General features: G+C 40.7%; 1 protein-coding gene across 1 annotated transcript; it reads right to left on the bottom strand.

The window, feature by feature from the left end:
- Positions 1 to 24,007: 24,007 nt before the first annotated feature.
- Positions 24,008 to 26,080, bottom strand: LOC111915345 (uncharacterized). Its single transcript, XM_023911008.3, has 7 exons — positions 25,926 to 26,080; positions 25,765 to 25,830; positions 25,587 to 25,684; positions 25,388 to 25,513; positions 25,100 to 25,315; positions 24,692 to 24,757; positions 24,008 to 24,492 (listed from the first exon to the last, which is right to left on the bottom strand). The coding sequence occupies exons 1-7, from the start codon at positions 25,960 to 25,962 to the stop codon at positions 24,325 to 24,327; spliced, it is 777 nt and encodes a 258-aa protein (XP_023766776.1). The 5' UTR covers positions 25,963 to 26,080; the 3' UTR covers positions 24,008 to 24,324.
- Positions 26,081 to 26,339: the final 259 nt, after the last annotated feature.

Below are 26,339 nucleotides of genomic sequence, written 5' to 3'. Positions count from 1 at the left end.
TACGACTACCCCCGTAGTCTTACAACACTTCCCATGCTACCTGACCACTAGTGAATGCTACGACCACCCCCGTAGTCTTACAACACTTCCCATGCTAACTGACCACTAGTGAATGCTACGGCTACCCCCGTAGTCTTACAACACTTCCTATGCTAACTGACCACTAGTGAATGCTACGGCTACCCCCGTAGTCTTACAACACTTCCCATGCGAAAATACCATTCTCTTGAACATCCAATGACTAACCACTTATGCATCTAACACCCACAACTGACACTACCATCTTTATGCTACCAGTCCTTCTGTAGGAACGGTAGTGCCTTGAGCTTCCAAGGTTCTTCCATAGACAACTGTCGACCATACCTGGATCATGATAGAACCACTGAACGATGATTCCACTGAAGAACTATCGCTCTATCCCTGACCGGATATCCTCTCACTAATACTCTTGCACAAATCCTGACAAAGATCCTGAATAATAACGGTACACGTGGAACCCACTCTGCAAGATGCGTCCATCAGTGGGTTCATCAAGGACTTTTCGGCATGCATGATGGCATATATGATCCTTGATAACCCAGACACTAGCAGAAAACCGACCCGAGGTCTGACTTATCCAAACTCACTCACAATTCCAAAGCGGTACGTATTCCCAACATCCATCTAGTAGCAGTAGGAGATGACATACCCACAACATCTGGAGGAATACAGATCACCTTCAGCTGACATGATCAACCCTGCCTCACTTGAAGCAACCTAAACCCTTGGAGCGACAAACTCCCTTGTGTATTTTCCCGTACGTGCAGTACTGACTCCGGTCCTGCTGGCCTTTCACGTGAGGAGCAAAAGTCATGGATCTCTTCTGGGGACTGTCACAACTAGGAATTTTGATGCCTTGTAAACATTGAACAATGATAACAAATGTGAACCAACAATGTGAAAGCATGTATGATGCTTATTCAATAACAACAAAACTTCAATCAAACACTTCATACAAGCACTGCAAATAGTCAACAAAGAATTGGAAACCCTATAAATCCCGGTTTAAGTCCATTTTAGACTAGGATTTCCTTATTGGGCCCAATGGGCCAATAAACTTCCAATTTGAATATCTTGGGCGTGGAACTCTTAAATGGGCTCTAATTGGACCCACTTCCATTTATTTTATTATTTTAGGCCATATTGGGCCTAGAATGAAATAAAATACCTTAATGGACCTTATTGGGCCATAACTAACCTAATTAGCCCTAATAGGCCATAAAAATCATTTCTTGATTTATTTTGGGCCAAAAATCATCTAATTGGGCCATAATATGGATTAAACACCAAAGGCCCAAAATTTGCTTCTCTTTCTCTAATTCTCGGCCCAACCACAAAACATGAGGAAGGAAGAGTTGACTTTTGTGCCACCTCATTTTTATTTTATGGATAACTAGGCATTACACTTCAAACATCCAAGCTCTCTCTCATACATCCATGCAACTCTCTCTCTTTTTCTTCTCTTCATATTACTCTCGGCCAAGGGGAAAAACACACACACATTTCACTTAAACACTCACAAAGAAACTCTCTTCATTCTTCATCAAATTTTCGAGATCTAAAGGCTTTTCAAGGAGTTTCTTCCACAAGAATCATCTTCAAGGTAAGTTGGTACTTAAATCCATGATCTAACTACATCATTTCATCGAAAATCTCTTCTAAATCTATTCAAACTCGTGATCTTGCATCTTGGAGCACATCTAAGCCAAAGATCCTCCAAGAAGCTTACTAGGCCGAGATTTTGCATCAAACATCTTCCATTCTTCTTCAAAACCGAAACCACAAACTCAAGGTGAGCTTCATACCCCTCTCTTTTCAGTTTTCATAAGTTTTATGGGGGAGAATACAAGAAAATGTGTAGATCTATGTGTATGTGTATGCTATGTGTGATTTTATGCATGTATGTATGATTTTATGTGTTTTTGTGATGAACATGTAACCAAAAAGGGGTGATATCACGAGATCTATGACATAAGAAAGAAATAAAACATGATCTAAGTTATTTTGCACCCAACAAGTCAATAATAATAACTTATAAGATTGTGATAAACATACTTCAACATAAAGCCCATTCTTGGGCTTAAATTGTCAAAAATACAAAATTTGGGTCAAAGGTTGCCAAATCACGGTTTCTTAAGGGTTAAAGAGTCAAAATAGTTAAAATAATTGTTTTTCTGAATATTAAAATTTTCAAAGGACTTGAAATGTAAATCCTTAGCTTAATGGGCTAATTTTGGGCTTTTCGACCCAATAAGCCCAAAATTGTGAAAAAATGACATTTAAAGGGGCTGAAAAGATAATTTATTCAAAACAAGGGATAAAAAGTGTAACAAAACTATTTCCAGGGTTAAAGATGGTTTTCATTTCCAAAAAGGATAAAAAATGTAAAATTTTTGGATTTTGGGCTAAAAGTGTAAAAATTGCAAAAAGTTGGGCTTTAACCGGAAATATCATTCTGGAAGGGCTGAAACTGTTAACAAAATAAGTTTCGAGTTAAAAATATCATTTCAACAAATCTATGATGCAAAAGTGTCAAGAAAATGTTTTACGGACCTAAAATGACTTTTCTTTTATATTAAGGACTACATTTGTTATTTTACAAAAGAAAGGGGCTGAAAAGGTCAAATCACTATTTTTAAACCAATTATTTTATTTATAGAATATTGAGTAAAAAATACTAATCTACGGTTTACAAAAATCGAAAGACAAATACACGTATAACTCCAAATATCGTTACAAACAAAACGACCGGTCTTGAGTCGATACGAAACAACAATCGTTAAATCGAACTCTCCAGTAGATATGCGATACCTAATACAAGTAAACATTCGAAACTTGGGCTTGAAAGTTTCAAATCATGCTTGTTGGACCTTGCAAGTCCATTAACATGATCTTTGGTGCCAAAGGATAATGATTATATGTTATTGGGCCTTCTATGACCCAATTCCATATAAAGGGACCTTCAATGGCTCTTAAGTGCTATTGGGCCATAGTGATCCAATAGTATTGCCAGTAAGGTCAAAGTAATCAAATGCGAGATGGGGCAAGGAGTCTTTCGCATCCCCGACGGCCTAAAGTAAACTCACAGAAGTAGCAGGATTTATACTCCTCTTTTCCTCGTTTGCTAGGCTTATGAGTAAACAAGATAAACAGATTCAGGTTGATGATCGAGAGTAATCAAGGTGGTTGGATTAAGTGAGAGATAACGGGCAACGCCTCTAAGGATCGTTCGTAAACTGTAGTTATAACTAGTCATTACTAATGCATGATTATAACGACTCACAAACCTTAATTAATCCAACACCACCCGAGTAATCAAGGAAGAGTAATCAAAATCATTCATTGTGGCGGTATAACAATTTGAGAAATCATTGTATTTTATGTATTTGGAAAACATCGGGTTTTCCGGGGAAGTTCAACATTTTCACTTGTACGTTTAATACTAAGTTCTTCAATTATACATGTTTTGAAATCATCATGCATATTGTACGGATCTTCACACGTTTTTATAAACAATGGCATTTTCAGAAAATATCGGATTTTCTGGGTTTTACAAACTACACAAATCATTTTTATCACAACATTGCTTATGAACTCACCAACATTCCATATGTTGACCGTTTTTCCAAAATAACTTGTATTCTCAGGTAATAGGTAAGCCGATGAATAAGTACCAAGTATGTTAGTGTGTTATGTCATTGAAAGCCATCAAATAGTTTATGTATGGATTTGTAATGTTAAAACAATGTACTTGATGTGAACAATTCCAGTTGTAATATATTGACGCATGGTGATGTTTATGTTATGAGTCATGTATATTCATTGTGATGATATTCAATTTAAGTCACACGAGCCCTCGGACGTTTCTGCCGTCTGGTTCGGGGTGTGACAGGGACCCTATACTCTACACACCTGGCACAACCCTCACTTCTCAGGGTGCTCCAAATCGATCTTGCATCTGCAACTCTTAGAAATCATATCCTTCAGGGTCTGACACCCTATCACGCTCACTAGCTCACTTGCCAATGGCTAAGCTGTAACAATTGGAACATCCTCTGCCCCCAAACCGGGTCACAAACTCCTCCCAAAAGCTTCTCAGATTCTCCAAGACTCTCACCGATTCGAGTATGGATCATGTGCTTTCAGTAGTACGGTCCCAATACTACCTTCCACACATATCCTTACTTTCCTCAGCAATCCTCCCGAATCCTCGAAGTCACTTCCTCAAACTGGTACCCAAGTCTCACTAAGCCTCGCTAGCAACCCACTGAAACATATCCTAGGCTTTCCTAGGTTTCTGAACTCACCCAGTCCTCAGCTGCTGAAAGATTCCCAGTAATGTCAACTAGCTACCTCATGAATATAGTTAGATCACATTACTAAGAGTCTCACAAAGCACAAAGCAAGCAACATTCAGACAATGGAAAATCTAACCATCCTATTCTGATCAAACCTTTCTATCCTCTACTCAGGGATCTGCACATGCAACTCAAATGCTCATACAATCAGGCATAACCTAAACAAGCTATCCTATTACTAACTGATCAGTACTATCATACAGCTCAACAAGCATATACAACAGGCATATAATGCATCTCCCTAGATCCTTAGCCCTAATCTAGCATGCAGTTCTCATACACACACAACAGGCATATAAGGAATCCTCCCTAGATCCTTAGTCTAATCTAGCATGCAGTTCTCACAATCATATCATATCATAACATAACATGTATGGGAATCTTGGGAAAAACTTACTTGAGCTCGGCTGATTGCACGCATCACACACCTTGTTCTTTTCAAAGTTCTGTTCTCTTTTCAAATTCTTTTCGAACTTCCTTTACAAAAATGATTTTTCTTTTAAAAAAATTTCATACAAAGTCCTTAGTTTGAGTTCAGACACACCCGAGAGTGTAACACCGTAAATTTCAAAATAATTTTTCACAATTTATAAAAACATTTCCCATTAACTTTTCATAAAACATCAAGTTTAAATCTCAATTCACATTATACAAAATCCCAAGATCACAAGTATAACAAAATCCCATGCGTGTGTACGGATCAAGCCGACGCCTTCCCACAGTCATCGCTAGCACCTGAAACAACAACACTAACACTGTAAGCACAAAGCTTAGTGAGTTCCCCAAAATACCACACATAAAACACATATTAGCCACTCGAGGCTATAACTCTACGGGTCCGTGCACCCAAACTCTGTGAACCCTCAGGTTCTAACTCTAGGAACCTTTCGGTTCCAACTCTGTAGACATGCACAACATAATCGCATAGAAATAATGCAGTACAACATATAGCATACATAACATACAATACTCTGTCACATAACTCTGGTTACCTACTCAAGGTAAAGTATAGTGAGAAGACTCACCTTGCGTATCTCGATGACTCCCAAATCCTGAAATCCCTCGTGCCCGATCCTCCGAGCTATAATCCTCCTATAACATCATATGTCTCTAATTAACATTTTTTTTATCTCTAAGGTTGACTATCCCTAAGAAGTCCACACAGGTCAACTCTGGTCAACGGTCAACGGTCAACTTTGACCGGACTCGGCGAGTGCACAAGGGCAACTCGGCAAGTCTAGACGTTTTCCCCAACTCTCTAGGATTCCCTTCTTACACGTCGAGTACTCCCCCTGACTCGACGAGTTCCACCTGGAAGAATCGCGGGGCCACCCCGACTCAACTCGCCGAGTCTCAAGAACAACTCGGCGAGTCCCAGCTCGACTCAGTCCACTTGACCACCCTTCCCTAACTCGCCCTGACTCACTGAGTCAACCCATGACTCGACTGGACCACTCACTGGCGGATCCAAGGCCATCTTCAAGCTACTCGACGAGTCTGCTCATCGGACTCGGCGAGTCCATGCCATGCAATCACTCAAACTCGCTTCTAAGGTCAGATCTGTTCCATCAATTCATAGATCTGGCCTTCCTAGACTGATTCACCACGTAAAGCCCCAAACTTGGTGTACATACAACCTCTATATGTCCATATATGAAGAATTATCAACAAATATCACAACTCAAGGTCATAACCTCCATTGTTCTTCATAAAGCTTGATGAATGAGGCTCTCTGGACCTCTATGGATCCAGATCCAAAGCCTCATCACTAGCAAGGGACTATTTGGCCATCAAATCAACCCAACAAAGGCCACAAGAAACCCTAAATCCAAATATACTGCACAAAACAGAAGATGAGCCGAAATCATACCTTTAGATCAATGATCTAAGCTTTAAATCCACAGAATAGCAACCTCCTTTGCTTCCTCTTGGCTAGAACCTCCCTCTTCTTTGCTAAACAACACACAAAGATCAAGGAATGCTTCCTTTCTCTCTCTCAAATCGCTAAAGCACTCTAGGGTTCCTCTCTATGGACTGCTGGTTACAAATGACGGCCATAAGGCCCTTTAAATAGGTCCCAAACCCGAGAAATTAGGGTTTCATTAAACAGCGCGGACTCACCGAGTCCATATATCCTGGACTCGCCGAGTCCAGGCGAATCCCGCGTCCAGAATCGCGTCCCTACTCGGCGAGTCTGAGCTCCGACTTGCTGAGTCCCCTCTCAAAACACCAAATCATAAACAATAAAGATACCTGGAAATCCGGGCTATTAAAATTCTCCCCCACTAGAACTAGACTTCGCCCTCGAAGTCTCGCTCTGAAAATAGCTCCGGATGCTGCACCCGCATCTCGCGCTCTGACTCCCAGGTCATCTCCGATCCCTTCCGGTGCTGCCACTGAACCAACACCAGAGGTACCTCCTTGTTCCTCAAAACCTTGATCTTCTGATCTCTGATGGCCACTGGCCTCTCGGCATAATTCAGGCTCGCATCCACCTGAATATCCTCTAATGGAACCACTGCCGACTCATCGGCTATACACTTCCTCAATTGCGACACATGAAAAGTGTCGTGGATCTGCCCCAACTCTGCTGGCAACTCCAAACGATAGGCTACCCGGCCTACCCTCGCAATCACACGAAATGGCCCAATATACCGGGGCCCCAACTTGCCCCTCTTCCTGAATCGAATCACTCCTTTCTAAGGAGAGACCTTCAGGAGAACGAAGTCGCCGACCTGAAACTCAAGCTCGGACCGACGTCTGTGTGCATAACTCTTCTGTCGGCTCTGGGCGGTCAATAACCTCTGTCTGACCTGCTGAATCTGCTCTATCGTCTGAAGCACGATCTCTGTACTGCCCATCACTCTCTGCCCAACCTCTCCCCAACAAATGGGGGTCCGACACCTCCTACCATACAACAACTCAAAGGGTGGCATACCAATGCTCGAATGATGGCTGTTGTTGTAGGAAAACTCTGCCAAGGGTAAATACGCATCCCAGCTACCCCCGAAATCTAACACACATGCTCGAAGCATGTCCTCAAGCGTCTGAATCGTCCGTTCACTCTGGCCGTCTGTCTGGGGATGATATGCGGTACTAAAATGCAATCTAGTACCTAACTCCTCATGAAATTTCTTCCAGAATCTGGAAGTGAAACGCACATCACGGTCCGAGACAATCGAGACCGGCACCCCATGCCGAGATACCACTTCTCTCATATATATCTCCGCCAACTTCTCCGCTGAAGAACTCTCACTGATGGCAAGGAAGTGAGCGCTCTTCGTCAACCTGTCCACAATCACCCAAATTGCATCAACTCCTCTGGCAGTCCTCGGCAATTTGGTGATGAAATCCATAGTGATCTGTTCCCACTTCCATTCGGGAACCTCCAATGGCTGCAACTTGCCATGCGGTCTCTGGTGCTCGGCCTTAACCCTGCGGCAGGTCAAGCACCTCTCAACAAACCAGGCGACGTCCCTCTTCATACAGGGCCACCAATACTCTTTCCTCAAATCCAAATACATCTTCGTGGCCCCCGGATGGATCGAAAATTTCGACCGATGAGCCTCCTCCATCAAAGTAGCACGCGTACCGCCCACAAACGGTACCCAAATCCAACCCTGAAAAGTCATAAGACCTCGACCATCCGTAACGAACTCTGAAACCAAACCAACGACCTGTTCCCTCTTCTGCATCCCCGGTTGCACAACCTCGGCCTGTGCCCCACGAATGACATCCAATACCGGAGCTATCACGGTCAACCTCAAACATACATATCGCAGTGGTGTGCTCTCCGCCCTGCGACTCAACGCATCGGCTACCACACTAGCCATGCCTGGGTGGTACAGGATCTCACAATCATAATCCTTGACCACATCCAACTGTTGGATTAATGTCTAAGTCCATAACTATAATTGGTAAGACTTGACCCGACCCGACATGGTCCATTTGGGTTGCATACCATCATGCACTTGGATAGACTATAATGAGAGAAATAAGACACTTATGGTTATTAATATATTATGAGTTCTAGTATATTAATAATAAGAATAATAAGATTATTTAATTAGTATTGATCAAGAATTAATCTAGGATTAATTAAGTGATCAAAAGAAGACTAATTAAATATATGGGTTGATTGTGTAAATCATCCATACTTGTATAGTGGGCTAATGCTCCATGGATAATCAAGTTGGGTTAAAACCCATAGGATGGTCCATGGATGCTCCATGGTGTATTTGTACCCATGGATCATGGAAATGAAAGGCCATGTCAATTAGGGTTTACATGGTGTAACCCTAACTATATAAGCATATTATTCTTGACCAAAATCGGCCACTAGAGTGAGAGTAAGAAAGGGATAGCCGATTTCATGAGTTGTAGAATTCTCTCAAGTTATTCTAAGTGTTTTGGTGATTGTGATTCCATTTGAGGCTTCCACACTATTGGGGCTAGGCACTCAAGCTTCATGAAGACTTTCTACATCTAAAAGGTATGTATTCTATCTTGTTACTCTCATTGTTTTGTATGCTAGATTAGGATAATACCTTGGAAGTTCTTATTTGCATGTATAATAGAGAAAACATAGATCCAAGGTATTTAGGGTTACATGTACACTTAGGAGTGTTAGAATGCTCAAAACCCAACAGTGGTATCAGAGCCTAGGCTTGTTTTCTATTATACTTGATGCAAATTGCTGAAAAATGCTGAAAAACTCGATTTTCTGGCTTTCTGGGCACTGGACTCGCCGAGTCCACTGATGAACTCGCCGAGTCCATGAGTAAAATCATCCTACTCGCCGAGTAGGTTCATGCACTCGCCGAGTAGGAGCCCCAGACATCATATTTTCGAGGTTTTTGGCTAGAAATGGACTAGGAACATTACCCTAAGCTGTTTTTTGAACTTATAAACTTGTTTTTTGATGTGGTAATGTTCATGCTAATCCAATTTCAAAGATAATTGTCAATAGATTCATGTTTTGTATTAGTTTAAGGTTTAGACTAATTACATGAAAAAGTTTGATTTGAATTATCTTGTTCTTATGAGTTGCTTAAATTAATAGAAAAGTTGAGTGAAATAGTTGTTTTCAATCCAAATTAATCTAAGAGGTGATTTTAAAATGTGTTTTTGTAACTTGTCCTCAAGTTATATGAAAAGTCACATTTAAGTTTCATAAAACTCATAAAAGTTGGCAATGGTTACAAAAGATGAAGAGTCTTGTCCTTAAGTTATGGAGGTTCAAGAGTCACTTCATTAATAAATAAATAAATAAAGTGTAACCTTAATTAATTTCATAAGTTATAAAATAAAGAAAAGTTAATTCTTTTATTAGTTTAAAGTCTTCCATAACTTGTCCTCAAGTTATGGAACTTGAGGAGTTTTTGGATTAAAACTACTTTAAACACATAAGTTATGGAATTAATTAGTTTTGAATAGTTTCAAAAACTTGTCCTCAAGTTTTGGAATTTGTAAAGTTTTCACTTATGAATACTTTAATTCCAAGTTAGCCCTTAGAATTTTAAAGAGTTAAAATTCAACCCTTATACCTTATAATATTATAAGTTAATAATATATATATATATATATATATATATATATATATATATATATATATATATATATATATATATATATATGTATGTATAAGAGTAAAGTCAGTCTTACCGCTAGTACGCCTCATTCACGAAGCCGGTCTATAAGGTGGGTATAAGGTTGTTGCCTATAAAATGGCAACTTAATGGGTGTCCACTCTCACCCACCGCTTGCTTGACTGGTGGAGGGTTGTTAGCCGAACGGGTTTGACAAGACTATAATTCTCCCTTCATTAAAAGTATTAATGATAAATACTAAGTAACTAAACTCTTAATAATACCCAATCTTAGTTACTTAGGAAAAATGTGAATAAGGTGCTAATCCATGAAATTACACTTTGCACTTTGTTTAAGTCGGTTAGTGGAGTGTGTGTGGTTAACCGGCACACTAACGCGTATTTAACAAGGTAGGCAAAGGGTAACTTAATGTTTATCATAGTATCGATGGAGCGTGTGTGGTTAACCGGCACATCGATTGAGGGGTAAACACTTAAGGGTACCAAGTAATTTGCATGGTTACTTCACACCTTGTTTTGTGATCCTCGGCATCCCAGCCACAAAACCTGAAGGGCACACTCGAGATTGAAACATGCCTTTGAACAGTTCAATGAATCTCAAAGATCTAGGAGTTTCAAAACCAATTAAAACCTAATAATACATTTCGTTTATCTTGGTGGAAATTGGTGAATCGTCATTCACCTACCTTCAAATATTTTATAGCTTGGATTACGGCATACCTCTTCTAAGTTATAAAATAGTTTGTTGGGTCCTAGCCTTAATATTTCATATTGGGTGTCATATTAAGGACTTAAGATCAACTATCTTGAATGTCTCCCAAAAGATGTCTGGTTTAGACATTTATGATCTTCCCAAATCTCTTGAAACAAGATTTCCTAAATGAAGATGATGTCCCTTGGAAATCATACTTCATTCACCTCCTCCAATTATTCTCCCCAACCCACAAGTTCTTGAAAAGTTTAAGGTCACTCAAGCCCTATTGGCAAGGCAAGGTCTAGGTATGATCACATCTTGGAGATGTAGTCACATATAGACAAGCCGGGAGAGTTGGGTGTCAAAGTCTTCAGAAAGTCGGTGGTTCAATCACTTTCTAAGTCACATAGTGAGTTCCTTTGGGACACCTATGAAACAGACTATGACAAGACCCTTAATGATCTTATCTATTTGTTAAGATCAACTTCCTTAAAACTTAATGGACATTGACAATGATGACATTGGATATCTAGTAAAGCATTCTCTTCCCAATGGAAAGGGATCGGCCATAGTCAACTCGGTTGACCAAATGGTAAAGAGAAAAGCTAAGTCTGTGATACTCTCGTGTACCATTATCAAAGGGTCCATATGTTTATATTGCCAAAGAAAGGGGCACTGGTTGCGAAGTTGCCAAATTTACCTAAGGATGTTAATGTCAATAAGTTTGACACTACTTCAGGTAAAGTCCACTATCTAACTCTGCTAAGTTTCTATTCTGAGATTCTTGATACATGATGTGACCGGGTCACATGGTGATGTTTTAAGAATCAAAGAAAAGTAAAGAAACTTAAAGAAAGAATATGATGAATCTAATCGCATAGATGGATTTCTATCGCGTAGTTTGAAGATTGGATTCTTGAGCTACTTCTTAGGAGTTATGAGATATTGCTTAGGGGTAGATAACAACAAGTTTTCATATGGATTGTAAGGATAAGTTTTTCCGCAAAGTTTTAAAATAAAAGAAAAATTTTGATTTTATTTATTTTAAAATATCCTTACAATGGCATTTGAGGAAAAATTGTTGCTTATATGATTCCATTAAGAGCAAGAGTGGAAATATGGAATTGATTCTTTCATTTGTGGTAATGTCTAAATTTACCAAATAAGGAAAGATTCTCATCACCCAAGTTTCAGTTGGATAGAAACCTGGAATCATGCAAGTTGTATAGCATGATGAATGAGAACTTTCAAGTATTGGAAAATTAAGACTAATTACTCATTCACATGGATGTGTGAGTCAAGTGAAGGACTAAGGGATCAAGTACACATTCTTGTGCACTAGTCAAGTCCACCACAAAAGATTGATAAGACTATTCGTCATAGCTTACTAAAGCTCAGTAAATATGATTATACTTACAAGCTTAAGTGTAACTCTGAGACATTGGAAAAGGTTCCAATGTAAGGCAGAGCGAATAAGAAGAATCAAATTAGGCAGAAGGATAAAAGTTTCTCAAATCTGAAAAGATAGGAGAGTACTTTAGTATCAGTTTTGTGATCATCTTAATGATTAAGAAACCATATCAAAATTAGTTCTCTAAGGAATTCTTAGTGCATTCTTATGACTAAGAGAGGGATCTTGAATTGTTGAAATGGTTAAATCAAGAAGATGAGTCATACTTCGTACCAATACAAGTCTTAGAGTCATACTCCAAGATTGTAACTTGAGTGATATGTCTCAAAGAAGGTTTAAAACACTTGTTAAATGTAAGAGTAAAAGTTTTCTACTCTTGTACATTTGAAATTGGTAAGTTGTGATGTTTTGGATAAAACAAAGACCAACTAAGACCAATTGTGTGAAGTGTTTGTCTTGATTAGAATCCACACTATCTCTTGGATATTTGACAAGGGAGTCTTATAGGTCAAGAGGACAGTGGGAGTCTTAAAGGTCTTGAAAGTCTCAAGAACTAATCAAGAATATAACCTGAAGTTCTTCACTAGCACACGACTTGCGGTTTATAACCTATCGTGTTGGCATATTCTGTGCCCATTCCAGTTAAAGTTGGCTTTTCTTATGAGTTCTTAGAGTTCTCAATTTGTTGCACAACAACTTGGAAGCAATGGCAGGCCCTTGAGCTGCCAGGTGGCAAGAAATTAAGATTGAGTTCAGTCCATACGAGTTTGGATTTGTCATTATCCTTGTCTTGTGACTATGGTTTTGACAATTCACATGGATAAGAACACATACACCATAAAAATCTAAGTGTCATAAGGTTTCTTTCTGATTCATGAAAATGATGGTGAGGAAACACTTTCACTAAGTAGAATTTAGCTAGATAGCAATTGTGATATTTGCATTCTTAAAGTCGTTAGTGGAGCGTGTGTGGTTTACCGGCACACTAACCTGGACTTGTGAGAAGTGGCAAAAAGGTCTAACCATTATGATTACGGCATACCTCTTCATAATTGTTTAGACTCACAAGTGTGCTATCTAAGGGAAGGTGTATGATTTTTGATAAAGTTTTATCAAAACAATCTAGTATCAGAAATCTGAACTTTGGTAAGAAAGTCAATGAAGTATTGATTTCTACAAGTCCAGCTGATTTCTGAGTACATGTCAAAGCTAGTGGGAGCATAAGTGTTATGCTAATAATCATCATGTTAGTGGGAGCATGATAATTATGATAAGTATTGCAAGTTAGCAATGTTAATTATAGAAAACAAAAGCTTTCAATTGGGAACAAGTTGTTTTGCTATAATTAAGGGAGAGGAAATTATACTTCATCTCAAATCTATAAGCTTAGATCATGAGGTTTTAATCATTTAGTCAAGGATATATATATATATATATATATATATATATATATATATATATATATATATATATATATATGAATTTCATGTTGGAATGACTCAACATAAGGAAATTCTGTATATGGGCTCATTATTTGCGTTCTAAAATTTGATTATGATTACGGCATCCCTTTTCATAATCTGAATTATGAGAACTTGGCAAATTGAAATGGAAATGTTATAGCAAAAGACTGGTTTAGTCTTTATGTGAGACATCATGAATCGTGTCCCATATGCTTCGGATATAGGATCGATTACATGTGCTATATTCATCCTTTCTAAGATTTTCCAAATGCCTGGGGCATTAAGAAGGGAAAAGGTTTAGAACTGGATATGACTAAAAGGATTAAACAATTGTCGAGGACAATCTAAGGTTTACCAAAGATTGGTTGCTCAAGGACAATTGGAAGTATAGTGATAATTCTGGAAGGACCATATTGACATAGTCTGTAAGGAGGCAACTCTTGTTCAGAAATGATAGTCAAAATGGAATCTGGAAATGTTTCAAAGTTAGAATTTTCAATCTGTGTAAGATTAAGGGAACTTAATGCAAGAAGGATGTTTCCAAGGAGCTGATCTCCTTTGGAATACTCTGTAATGATTGTTGTCAAGTCTTTCTGACTTTGTGCATAATCATTACAAGAGGATCAATGCATATAAGTTTAGAATCTGACAGATTCCAGTAAATGGCATGAATTTGGAATTCTTGCATTTGCAGTAAGGATTTGGGAGTGTGAAAAGAGAATCATTGAAGTTATGTTCAATTGATCTAGTTCACAAAGTAAAGATCATAGACAAACATAGTATGCATACTTGGTGTGTGGCATGACTAGTGTTTAGAAAACATAGTGTACATGCTTGGAGCATGGGACAACTATTGTTTTAAATTCAAGCATAAAGTTGATAGCTGAAACAGTATACAATGAATAATGTGTAATCATATGGTGATAAATAAAAGGTGTTTTATTTATGTTCAAAGGGTTGATACCATATTGGATTCAATTATTATTGTGTTTCACTTTGCATGTTTTGACTTCCCGAATAAACTAGGTTATTCTTCCGGAATGACTAAATTATTCAAACCATCCATAGTCGGTCATATGTTGGAAGTAGATATGAATTAAGACTGTCATGGGTTGGCTTGTAGAGGTCTAAGGTGTTGGACAAAGGGCTACAACACTCATGAGTGCTCATAAGTTCTGAGTATTGGATTCAACCCGCGCTCATTGGAATCACTTCATGGATTTTATCACGAGTGATCATGAGACGATAATATCTTATATTCTTCAAACCTAGAGATATGAGTTGTTACTATGAGTTAGTTGTACATTGATTGCACGAAAACGCATTCGGTAACTCGGTGCTATAAAACGTGCCTTTGTGTATGATTCAACAAGTAGTAGAACAAGCCATATGAGTCGAAGTTTATCCGTTCCTTTTACCTTCGGGATAAAAGCGATATCTGTGGGCCCCTCGATGATTTGATGATGACAAATGGAAGTGCTCGGCCGGGCCAGGACTGATTTGATTTGTTCAATTAGTCAGTCGTCATAAATCGGAAATCGGGAAACAACAAATGGACAGAGAGAATGATTATAATCCATGTCTCAGTCCATATGATATCTAGAATGGAGGAATATATGATCCCTTATCTAATGGACAAGTCACTGACAAAGCTCAGAGTTCATCTACAAGGTCAGAGTTCGACAGAAGCTTTTGAGAGCTACGATTGCCAGTTGGTTCCTGAAGTCATACGCAATAATAGTTTTAGACTTATCCAAGTGGGAGACTGTTGGATTAATGTCTAAGTCCATAACTATAATTGGTAAGACTTGACCCGACCCGGCATGGTCCGTTTGGGTTGCATACCATCATGCACTTGGATAGACTATAATGAGAGAAATAAGACACTTATGGTTATTAATATATTATGAGTTCTAGTATATTAATAATAAGAATAATAAGATTATTTAATTAGTATTGATCAAGAATTAATCTAGGATTAATTAAGTGATCAAAAGAAGACTAATTAAATATATGGGTTGATTGTGTAAATCATCCATACTTGTATAGTGGGCTAATGCTCCATGGATAATCAAGTTGGGTTAAAACCCATAGGATGGTCCATGGATGCTCCATGGTGTATTTGTACCCATGGATCATGGAAATGAAAGGCCATGTCAATTAGGGTTTACATGGTGTAACCCTAACTATATAAGCATATTATTCTTGACCAAAATCGGCCACTAGAGTGAGAGTAAGAAAGGGCTAGCCGATTTCATGAGTTGTAGAATTCTCTCAAGTTATTCTAAGTGTTTTGGTGATTGTGATTCCATTTGAGGCTTCCACACTATTGGGGCTAGGCACTCAAGCTTCATGAAGACTTTCTACATCTAAAAGGTATGTATTCTATCTTGTTACTCTCATTGTTTTGTATGCTAGATTAGGATAATACCTTGGAAGTTCTTATTTGCATGTATAATAGAGAAAACATAGATCCAAGGTATTTAGGGTTGCATGTACACTTAGGAGTGTTAGAATGCTCAAAACCCAACACCAACCACCTCCTATGTCGCATATTTAGGTTGGGCTGATCCATCAAGTACTTCAAACTCTTATGGTCCGTGTATATCGTACACCGAACCCCATACAAGTAGTGACGCCAAATCTTGAGAGCGAACACTACTGCCCCCAACTCTAGATCATGCGTGGGATATCTCGCCTCATGAGGCTTCAACTGCCTCGATGCATATGCTATCACATGACCCCTCTGCATCAACACCGCACCCAGCCCCAAAATCGATGCATCACAAAATACCACAAAATCCTCCATCCCTTCCGGGAGAGCTAATACCGGGGCTTCGCACAACCTTTGACGAAGTGTCTCAAAGGAGGTCTGTTGCTCGGGACCCCATGAGAACGCGACACCCTTCCGGGTCAATCTGGTGAGTGGCACTGCGATCTTGGAGAAATACTTGATAAATCTTCGATAATACCCTGCCAACCCAAGGAAACTTCTGATCTTAGATGGCGACTTCAGCACCTCCCAACTCATCACCGCCTCAACCTTGGCCGGATCGACCAGAATCCCTTCCTGGTTAACAAGATGTCCTAGGAACTGGACCTCTCGCAACCAGAAATCACACTTGGAGAACTTTGCATAAAGCTTCTCCGATCTCAAAACCCCAAGGACCTCCCTCAAATGCTCCTCATGCTGCTCTCTAGATCTCGAATATACCAGAATATCATTGATAAATACAATCACCGACCGATCCAACATCGGCCTGCATACCCTGTTCATGAGATCCATGAACACAGCCGGGGCATTGGTGAGCCCAAAAGGCATCACCACAAACTCATAATGCCCATATCGCGTCCTGAACGTTGTCTTCTGGACGTCCTCATCCCGCACTCTCACCTGATGATATCCCGACCTCAAATCGATCTTGGAGAACCAAGATGCTCCCTGCAACTGATCGAATAAATCGTCGATCCTCGGTAACGGGTAACGGTTCTTGACCGTCAGCTTGTTCAACTCCCGGTAGTCAATGCACATCCGGTGTGAATCATCCTTCTTCTTGACGAACAGGATAGGCGCTCCCCACGGTGAGCTGCTCGGCCGAATAAACCCCTTCCCCAGCAGCTCCTGAAGCTGCGAGGATAACTCTTGCATCTTTGGAGGTGCAAGACGATAAGGCACCTTAGCGATAAGCGCGGCCCCCGGAACCAAATCAATACTGAACTCCACTTGCCTCACAGGAGGCACACCCGGTAACTCCTCGGGAAAAACATCTGGAAACTCACGCACCACCGGAACCTCCTCAACTGAACTCGGTCTCTCGGAAGCCACCCGCGTATCCATCACATACGCCACAAACCCTTACAGCCCTGCTGTAGACACTGCCTCGCCCTAGCGGCCGAACAAAAAGCTGATCCTGAACGTGTTCCCTCACCGTACACTAAAAGAACTCCCCCACTAGGGTTTCGTATGGTCACCAGCTAACGCTCACAGTCGATAACCGCGCCGAATCGGCTCAACCAGTCCATGCCCACAATAACACATACATCACCCATCGCAATAGGAATCAGATCAATCGGAAACTCAACCCCGAAAATCTCTAATACACATCCCCGGAGAACCTCCGTGGCACAAATCACTCTATCGTCAACTATGGAAACTCTCAGAGGCCGACTCAATGCCTCACGGCTAACACTGATATGCTGACTAAAGGCCAAAGATACAAAAGACCGACTCGCACCCGAGTCAAATAACACTAAAGCAGGTACAAAGTTCACAAGGAAAGTACCTACGCATAACATAATATAAGCATAATATCTCAACATCAAAATAAATACATGAAAGGAAACATACCAGCCACAACATCGGGCGCAGCGCGGACCTCCTCCGCAGTCAGCTGGAAAGCTCTCCCTCGAGCTCTCGGCGCTTCGACCTTTATGGGCCGACCCTCTGTAGCTCTGATGGCGGCAGGAGCAGATCCCTGAGATGCTCCGCACAACTGCGGACACTCGGCCTTCCGGTGTCCGGTCTGGTTGCAGTGAAAACACACTGCAAACCCCTTGGGGCAGTCCTTGGCCATATGCCCCTCCTTGCCACATTTGTAGCAAGATCCCGCTCGACAGACTCCATCATGACCCTTGCCGCACTTCCCGCAAGTGCGGCCCTTCTGGCTCCCTGGTTTGGGATCAGCGGGCTTGGCCCGCTTGGCTGCCGGCTGAGACTGTGCCGGTCGCCGATCCCTCCCCTGAGACTCCGCCTCCTCCCTGGCCTGAGTCTCAAGCTCAATCTCCCTCTTCCGGGCATTTGCCTGAAGCTCAGCAAATGTCCGGTACGAGGAGTTCGCAGCGAATTCCCAAATATCCCGCCTCAAAATGCTCAAGTAGCGGCTCATACGTGCCTGCTCAGTGGACACGTGCTCAGGGCAGAACATCGCCCTCTCATGGAACATCCTCGTGATCGCTGTAACTGACTTAGTACCCTGCTTGAGGGTCAGAAACTCCTGCGCCAAACGTTCCCTCTCCACCTGGGGAATGTACTCATCTCAGAACATGACAGTGAACCTCTCCCAGGTCACTGCCGCAAGCTCAGCAGGCGTATAATGCGCCGTCACAAACTTCCACCAGTCCTTCGCTCCCAAGCGAAGCTGGTTCAGCGCGAACCGAACCTTCAAATGCTCAGGAGACGAGCAAGTGAAGAAACACCCCTCAATATCAGATATCCACCTCATAGCTGCCACCGGATCCTGAGTCCCATCAAACTCTGGTGGTTTCGTGTTGCTGAACTCGCGGAACAGCAACGCATCACCACCTTGCGGCCTCGCAACAGCAATCGCTGCGGTAGCCGCTGCAGCAGCAGCCTCAGAAAGAGCGGCATAACGCTCATCAAACGTCTCAATCAGTGTGGTCTTTATAGACCCAAACATCTCCGGTATCTCTGCCCTGATGGCCGCAGCCACCTCCTCCTGGATGATCCGGCGGATCTCCTCCTCACTGGTACCACTGCTCTCGGGCATCAAACGTGTCCTCACCATGATCTACCTCTGAAATACAACATACGAAAATCAGAATCCACACGAGCATACTTACACTCGACAACTCTTTCCTCCTTGATTCTTGGTATTCCAAAGATTCTTACTTGGGCTGCACACCGCTCCGGTGCTTTCAGTAGTACGGGCCCAATACTACTGTCCGCACTGCACCAGAATACACCCCAAGTCCTCCTCTCGGATCCCAAGTCCCAAGTACTCTATCATGCATAGACCACTCTCTAATAGATCTCTCATAAGCCCCTCGCTGCTACCTACTCACTCTCAAGCATCTCATAGCAGCTCACCTCTCCCTAGGCTAAGGCATCACAAATCAGGCCACTCTAGTCCTAATAGCAATACCTAGCCTACTCTAGCATGCAGATACATCATATCAATATCAATATCACATAGTATAAAAGTATTTTGGGAAATCACCGTTCGGGCGCTGACTGATCGTACACACATCTCTTGCTCTGCGTTTTTCAAAAATCTTTTACTCTTTTTGAAAATTCATCTCAAATCCTCAGTTTGAGTTCAAATACGCCCGAAGGTGTACTCGAATCCCTCAAACCAAGGCTCTGATACCAACTTGTAACACCGTAAATTTCAAAATATTTTTTCACAATTTATAAAAACATTTCCCATTAACTTTTCATAAAACATCAAGTTTAAATCTCAATTCACACTATACAAAATCCCAAGATCACAAGTATAACAAAATCCCATGTGTGTGTACGGATCAAGCCGGCGCCTTCCCACGGTCATCGCTAGCACCTGAAACAACAACACTAACACTGTAAGCACAAAGCTTAGTGAGTTCCCCAAAATACCACACATAAAACACATATTAGCCACTCGAGGCTATAACTCTACGGGTCCGTGCACCCAAACTCTGTGAACCCTCAGGTTCTAACTCTAGGAACCTTCCGGTTCCAACTCTGTAAACATGCACAACATAATCGCATAGAAATAATGCAGTACAACATATAGCATACATAACATACAATACTCTATCACATAACTCTGGTTACCTACTCAAGGTAAAGTATAGTGAGAAGACTCACCTCGCGTATCTCGATGACTCCCAAATCCTGAAATCCCTCGTGCCCGATCCTCCGAGCTATAATCCTCCTATAACATCATATGTCTCTAATTAACACTTTTTATCTCTAAGGTTGACTATCCCTAAGAAGTCCACACAGGTCAACTCTGGTCAACGGTCAACGGTCAACTTTGACCGGACTCGGCGAGTGCACAAGGGCAACTCGGCGAGTCTAGACGTTTTCCCCAACTCTCTAGGATTCCCTTCTTACACGTCGAGTACTCCCCCTGACTCGACGAGTTCCACCTGGAAGAATCGCGGGGCCACCCCGACTCAACTCGCCGAGTCTCAAGAACAACTCGGCGAGTCCCAGCTCGACTCAGTCCACTTGACCACCCTTCCCTAACTCGCCCTGATTCACTGAGTCAACCCATGACTCGACTGGACCACTCACTGGTCGATCCAAGGCAATCTTCAAGCTACTCGCCGAGTCTGCTCATCGGACTCGGCGAGTCCATGCCATGCAATCACTCAAACTCGCTTCTAAGGTCAGATCTGTTCCATCAATTCATAGATCTGGCCTTCCTAGACTGATTCACCACGTAAAGCCCCAAACTTGGTGTACATACAACCTCTATATGTCCATATATGAAGAATTATCAACAAATATAACAACTCAAGGTCATAACCTCCATTGTTCTTCATAAAGCTTGATGAATGAGGCTCTCTGGACCTCTATGGATCCAGATCCAAAGCCTCATCACTAGCAAGGGACTATTTGGCCATCAAATCAACCCAACAAAGGCCACAAGAAACCCTAAATCCAAATATACTTCACAAAACAGAAGATGAGCCGAAATCATACCTTTAGATCAATGATCTAAGCTTCAAATCCACAGAATAGCAACCTACTTTGCTTCCTCTTGGCTAGAACCTCCCTCTTCTTTGCTAAACAACACACAAAGATCAAGAAATGCTTCCTTTCTCTCTCTCAAATCGCTAAAGCACTCTAGGGTTTCTCTCTATGGACTGCTGGTTACAAATGACGGCCATAAGGCCCTTTAAATAGGTCCCAAACCCGAGAAATTAGGGTTTCATTAAACAGCGCAGACTCGCCGAGTCCATATCCTGGACTCGCCGAGTCCAGGCGAATCCCGCGTCCAGAATCGCGTCCCTACTCGGCGAGTTTGAGCTCCGACTCGCCGAGTCCCCTCTCAAAACACCAAATCATAAACAATAAAGATACCTGGAAATCCGGGCTGTTACAGAGAGTCTGCCCGAATCCCTCAGACCAAGGCTCTGATACCAACTTGTAACATCCCAAACACACATAGCACACCAACAGTGGAAAAATACAGCCGCACACACATGCCCTGGTTGCGAAAGGACCCAGCCACCCTCTTGGTGGCGTATGGTTGGCCGGCAGAAACAGTTTCACGATGGCAGCCACCACCTCACAGTGGTGGCGGTGGTTTCTTTTGGCTTCTAATCACGCAGCAACACAACACCCTCGAGCATACAACCCACAAACCGGTAACAATCCGTCTTCAACGGAAACAATAGCAACAACATCGTCATCGAACGGTGATAGCGGCGGAAGGTTGTGGCTGACGGTGGGACATAGAAAAGGCGAAGAAGGTGACGATGTCGATGGCAAGACACGACGACAGCAGCCGCGGCAGGAGAAGGAGGCACCTTCTCTCATCTTTGTCGGCGACTGGAGCAGCAACGGCGCTTCTCAGTGTCTCCAGCTTCAACAACAACTGCGCAAGGAAGCAACAACCTCGGTGGCTCGACTAGTCTCGGTGGGTTTGCGACGTCCGACAATTGGCTTCAACAGCTTCTTGTCTTCTCGGTGGCGGAGGAAGGATGGCGTTGGTTGGGGGAAACGACATGCTTGCCGGACTCGTCTGATCGGGACACAAGGTAGGTTAGCGGCTGGAGGTTCTACCCGACGGCTGAGACTCTTCCCTAGGGTTAGGGTTACACAAAGGGTTTATACCCAGTGCCTTCTCAAACTAATCTCCATAATAACATAATCGCCCCTCTTCCCCTATTTTCATTCAAAATGAGTCCCAATTTTACCCTTTCAGCCCTCAGCATTGAAATTCCTTACTATTCAGGTCCAATATTTACCAAACAGTCCCTTAGCCCCAAAATATCTTCAAATGAAGTCCCAAAAGTTACCATTTAGTCCCTGCCTTCATAAATACTTACAAAATAAGTCCGAAACTACACTTTTAACCCTCAACTTCCAGATTATGACAATTAGCTCTGGGAGACCATCCTTTTACATGTAATTATTTATTTTAGGGCTATTATTCGCTCATTAATTTATTTATTTAATAAATAAATAAACAGGGTGTTACACTAGAAATCACACGACCTTTTAATCCTCTACTCGGTGAGTTGGAGCCTCCAACTCGTCAAGTTGCTCTGACAACATGAATGTAAATTAATTAAATTTTATACCTGGGAGTCAGGATGTTACACACTCAGATTATTTATATCACTGGCATTGATATGAAGCTACATTACATTGAGAGATTAACGGGGATGTATATAATTAGTGTAAATGAATGTAAGGTCTGTTTATGCTTATGTTTCTGTATTGACGATGACATCCCAATGTTTTAATATAAACAAATTACATTTCTTCGGAAATGTTTTGATAATGTATTTATCATGTTTTATGGGAACAAATTTCGCAATATTATTCTTCAAAAAGGATACTCTGATTTTCAAATAAAGCATAAACAAATCGGTCTTTTTTGGCCGTGAAATTGGGGATGTCACAGAATGTTGGTCGCGTCCTAGGAGGAGATCCCGGAGAGGCGTTTCGACGATCAAGTTAGTGATTGATGATTGATTTTCTCTGTCTATAATGAGTGAGTACCGAGATCGTACTGTGTACCTGAATTGTCCCTTCTATTATATAGTTAGGGTTCTTCCATACCTGACTACCAAGATCGCATGGGCATAGGATCACCTGAACATTCCCTGCAACGCCCTCAGAGCCCCTATTAGTCCACGTGATTCCTCAGAGATCTTCCGTGACATTGATTGGTGGGGAAGGAATATTCGTTAGTGGCATCGAATTACCCTTTTGCTGACGTATGTCCCGTACGGGTTGAGTTGTCCTTTCCACACGTGCTACTAACGTATTAGTGATATATAAGCCCACATGGGCGTGCTGTTTCGATAGTCAATTGGATCAACAAACAATAAGGCTTGCATGATGGAGCTTGGGTCGTGCTGTCTGTTCTATATGAGCACCAGGCTATGCTAGCCTATCATTTAGTTGTATGCTATCATAACATATGTATCCTACCACACATTTAACACATATTTGTTAGATTAGTTGTCTAAGTTTATTACTAAATTGGCATAAGTTTATTGAATAAAAACAAAATAATTTTTTGGCTGCTCTTAATAATAAGAAATAGTTAGAAACGACTTTAAAAGAGTGATGAAATGATTAGTTAATTTATTATATAATTAATAAATTAATTTGAAATTGTTTAGAATTAATCAGAATTAAATGCGAATTAATTTTGGATTAATCAGAACTATTTTAAGGTGCAAGTATTGAATTGTAACTATTCAATAAGATGTAATTTTAAAACCATCCTAGAGGTGGACGGCTTCTAGGGGTTCCGGAATGATTCTAGAAGCCTCCATGTGTCAATAATATAATTATATTATTGTAATCGATATAATATACTTGTCATAATTTCAATTACCATATTTTTATAATTTTAAAAACAATCGTTTTATTCCTGCACAATGTATGGATTTTGGTCTAGTATATGCTATGCACTAACATACATACACCGGTACACATGTTACATTGCCTTGAAAGCATAAATAGACAGATTGAACCCAACAACTAGATTATAATGCAACAACATACATTTTACATCCCGTACATAATGCCACACACTTATATAACTTACATATTTATTTTAGTAATTACACAATAACTTTTAGATACTTATTTATATTTCATGTTAAGTTTGACCAATAATACAAGCCATCAGAAGTCGCTAAGGAATCGGTCTTTATCCCTTCTCTTAAGACAACCATAGAATTGGCAAATATGTACGCAGATCTTCACATCAGCACAAGTATTGTGGATAGACTTAGTCCTTTGTACATTCATCCACCCCCAACACGATGTTAAAACTCTAAGCGACGACATGTGTCGGGTTAAGAGTCAGATTCAAATCACTTGGATTGCGTTTCAAACTATTGTTGTCCTTTTTTGTGAACCATATTTCCGGGACAACTTGCATAAGGTTATGTATCCTTTCCAATGCATAATCCGCTTCTTTTGTCTTCATTGTTTTTCCGACCTATCAAGATATAACAAAAGATATACGGATAATGTTAAACTTATAAATGTGTACACGAATTCGACTACAATTGTTATTAACCATAAATAACCAGTGTGGAAAGAAATGTAAAAACATTGATTTTTAAATAATAAATATGATAAATTTTATTATTACTGAAAATTATAAATATTTTGATATCATAAGTAAATGAGTTTACCAATACAGTTCGAAGGCCAACAGATTTGCCTGCTGCGATGTTTCGAGCATTGTCGTCAAGGAACAGCTGTAATGTGAAATAAAGACAAACACGTCACTTAATTTAAAGAATCAATTATTTAGTTCTAATATATATTACAAAAATTAACTCCATTATAGGACTTGTTAACATCTACAAATTAAGTCAGCATCAAATAAAATAATAACATATGATTGATGACATCTAACCAACCTTGATTGTGATATGAATGAAGATATTCTTTAAAGTTTTAATTAAAGGACGATCATATTCATACTTGATTTGGATATCTTTAAGGTAACTCGTTTATTTAATCTTGATGTTTTACAGGTATGTTGTGTTCATAAGTATGTGAAGGGAAGATTGAAGTTAAGATGATGGTAGACATACCGTTCGGTTTGGATCAACTTCAGCTACGTCCATAGCAATATTGATGGCTTCTAATGAAGGCTTCAAAATAACAGGAAACTCCTGTGGGGAAGACGACTTAGAATTGAATAGATTTGGGTTCATAGTCTCAAAGCAGATGATCTGTTCAAAACAGTCTTCGATCCCAAGAAGATTCAATGCCTTCATCGCATGAGCTCTGTCCGAATTTGTGAAGATCTGAGAGAATAACTGTGGATTACTTTCCTGAAATTACTTGAAATTTTGTATCCACAAAACAGCGCGACTTACGATTTTCCGTTGACTAATGGCGAGCAAAATGTTTCTTAATTGAGGGTCTGGCTTTATGAGATGATACGGCAATCTTCCATGGACGATGCGATGATAATCATCTGCGTCTACATCATAGCCTAACGCCTGCAAAACACACAGCTTGTTAGTAGTCATCGATCATCAAAACCCTGGAAACAATTTGAGATTTAGTAATTACTCTTAAACCGGCGAGAGTGCTTCCGTAAGTTTTGAAGAGTTGAACACGAAGAGCCGAAGCTTTCCTCTGTTCAAATCCGCATCGCTCAACGAGAAAATCTGAGGAAATTATTTTTACAAATCGGTTAGAAATTTGAGCTTTCATCTGATTGGTGTTTGTAGTTAAGATGAAATGGTACCGTCGATGTTACGCTTGGTGGCATCACCGAATCCAATGTTTGAAGAGTACAAAGTATCATCCAAATCTGCGATTGATGATGAATCATGAGTGTGCATAAACATACCTTTGAAGTTCAGAGAGAGAGAGAGAGAGAGAGAGAGAGAGAGAGAGAGAGAGTACCGAAGATGATGGAATCGAAAGGGGAGTAGGAATCCATGAATGATGAAAAGTAAGCAGAAGAGGGCAGAGAACGAGGATTCGGAGGGGAAGAGGGAGTGGTATTTATAGGTATAGGGGGGGTTGAAGAAACTACAAAGGGGATTGGAATGGTGACTGGGTTTCAATTGTTTTCTGTTTTTTTAATGATAAATAGTTAACGTGAACAACGAGAAGTAATGCAGCACCGCGTAAACCCACCACGTGGTAGCTAATCTGCGAATAAAAATTTAAAGTTGTGCCTTCGCAACCAGAGTTTTCAAACTACTTTCATAATTTTGTTTTGTGCATCTTCATTATTAACCACGTTTTATACTTTTGCCATGTTTTCACTCATCAAAGATCAGGGTAGTCTTTCATCCGCCTATGCATAAGCGG

This window comes from Lactuca sativa, chromosome 9 (genome assembly GCF_002870075.4).
Source record: "Lactuca sativa cultivar Salinas chromosome 9, Lsat_Salinas_v11, whole genome shotgun sequence".
Classification (NCBI taxonomy): Eukaryota; Viridiplantae; Streptophyta; class Magnoliopsida; order Asterales; family Asteraceae; genus Lactuca; species Lactuca sativa.
Note: the sequence above shows the minus strand (reverse complement) of the source record. Positions and strands in the feature narration are given on the sequence as shown.

Bases quoted from the DNA above. Each gene is read 5' to 3' on its own strand.
- LOC111915345 (XM_023911008.3), bottom strand. From the start codon at position 25,962: ATGGATTCCTACTCCCCTTTCGATTCCATCATCTTCG. The intron at 25,316-25,387 runs GTAAGTCGCGCT...TTATTCTCTCAG, and splicing joins CCATTAGTCAACGGAAAATC to ATCTTCACAAATTCGGACAG. The intron at 24,493-24,691 runs GTAAACTCATTT...ATATCTTGATAG, and splicing joins TTGGCCTTCGAACTGTATTG to GTCGGAAAAACAATGAAGAC.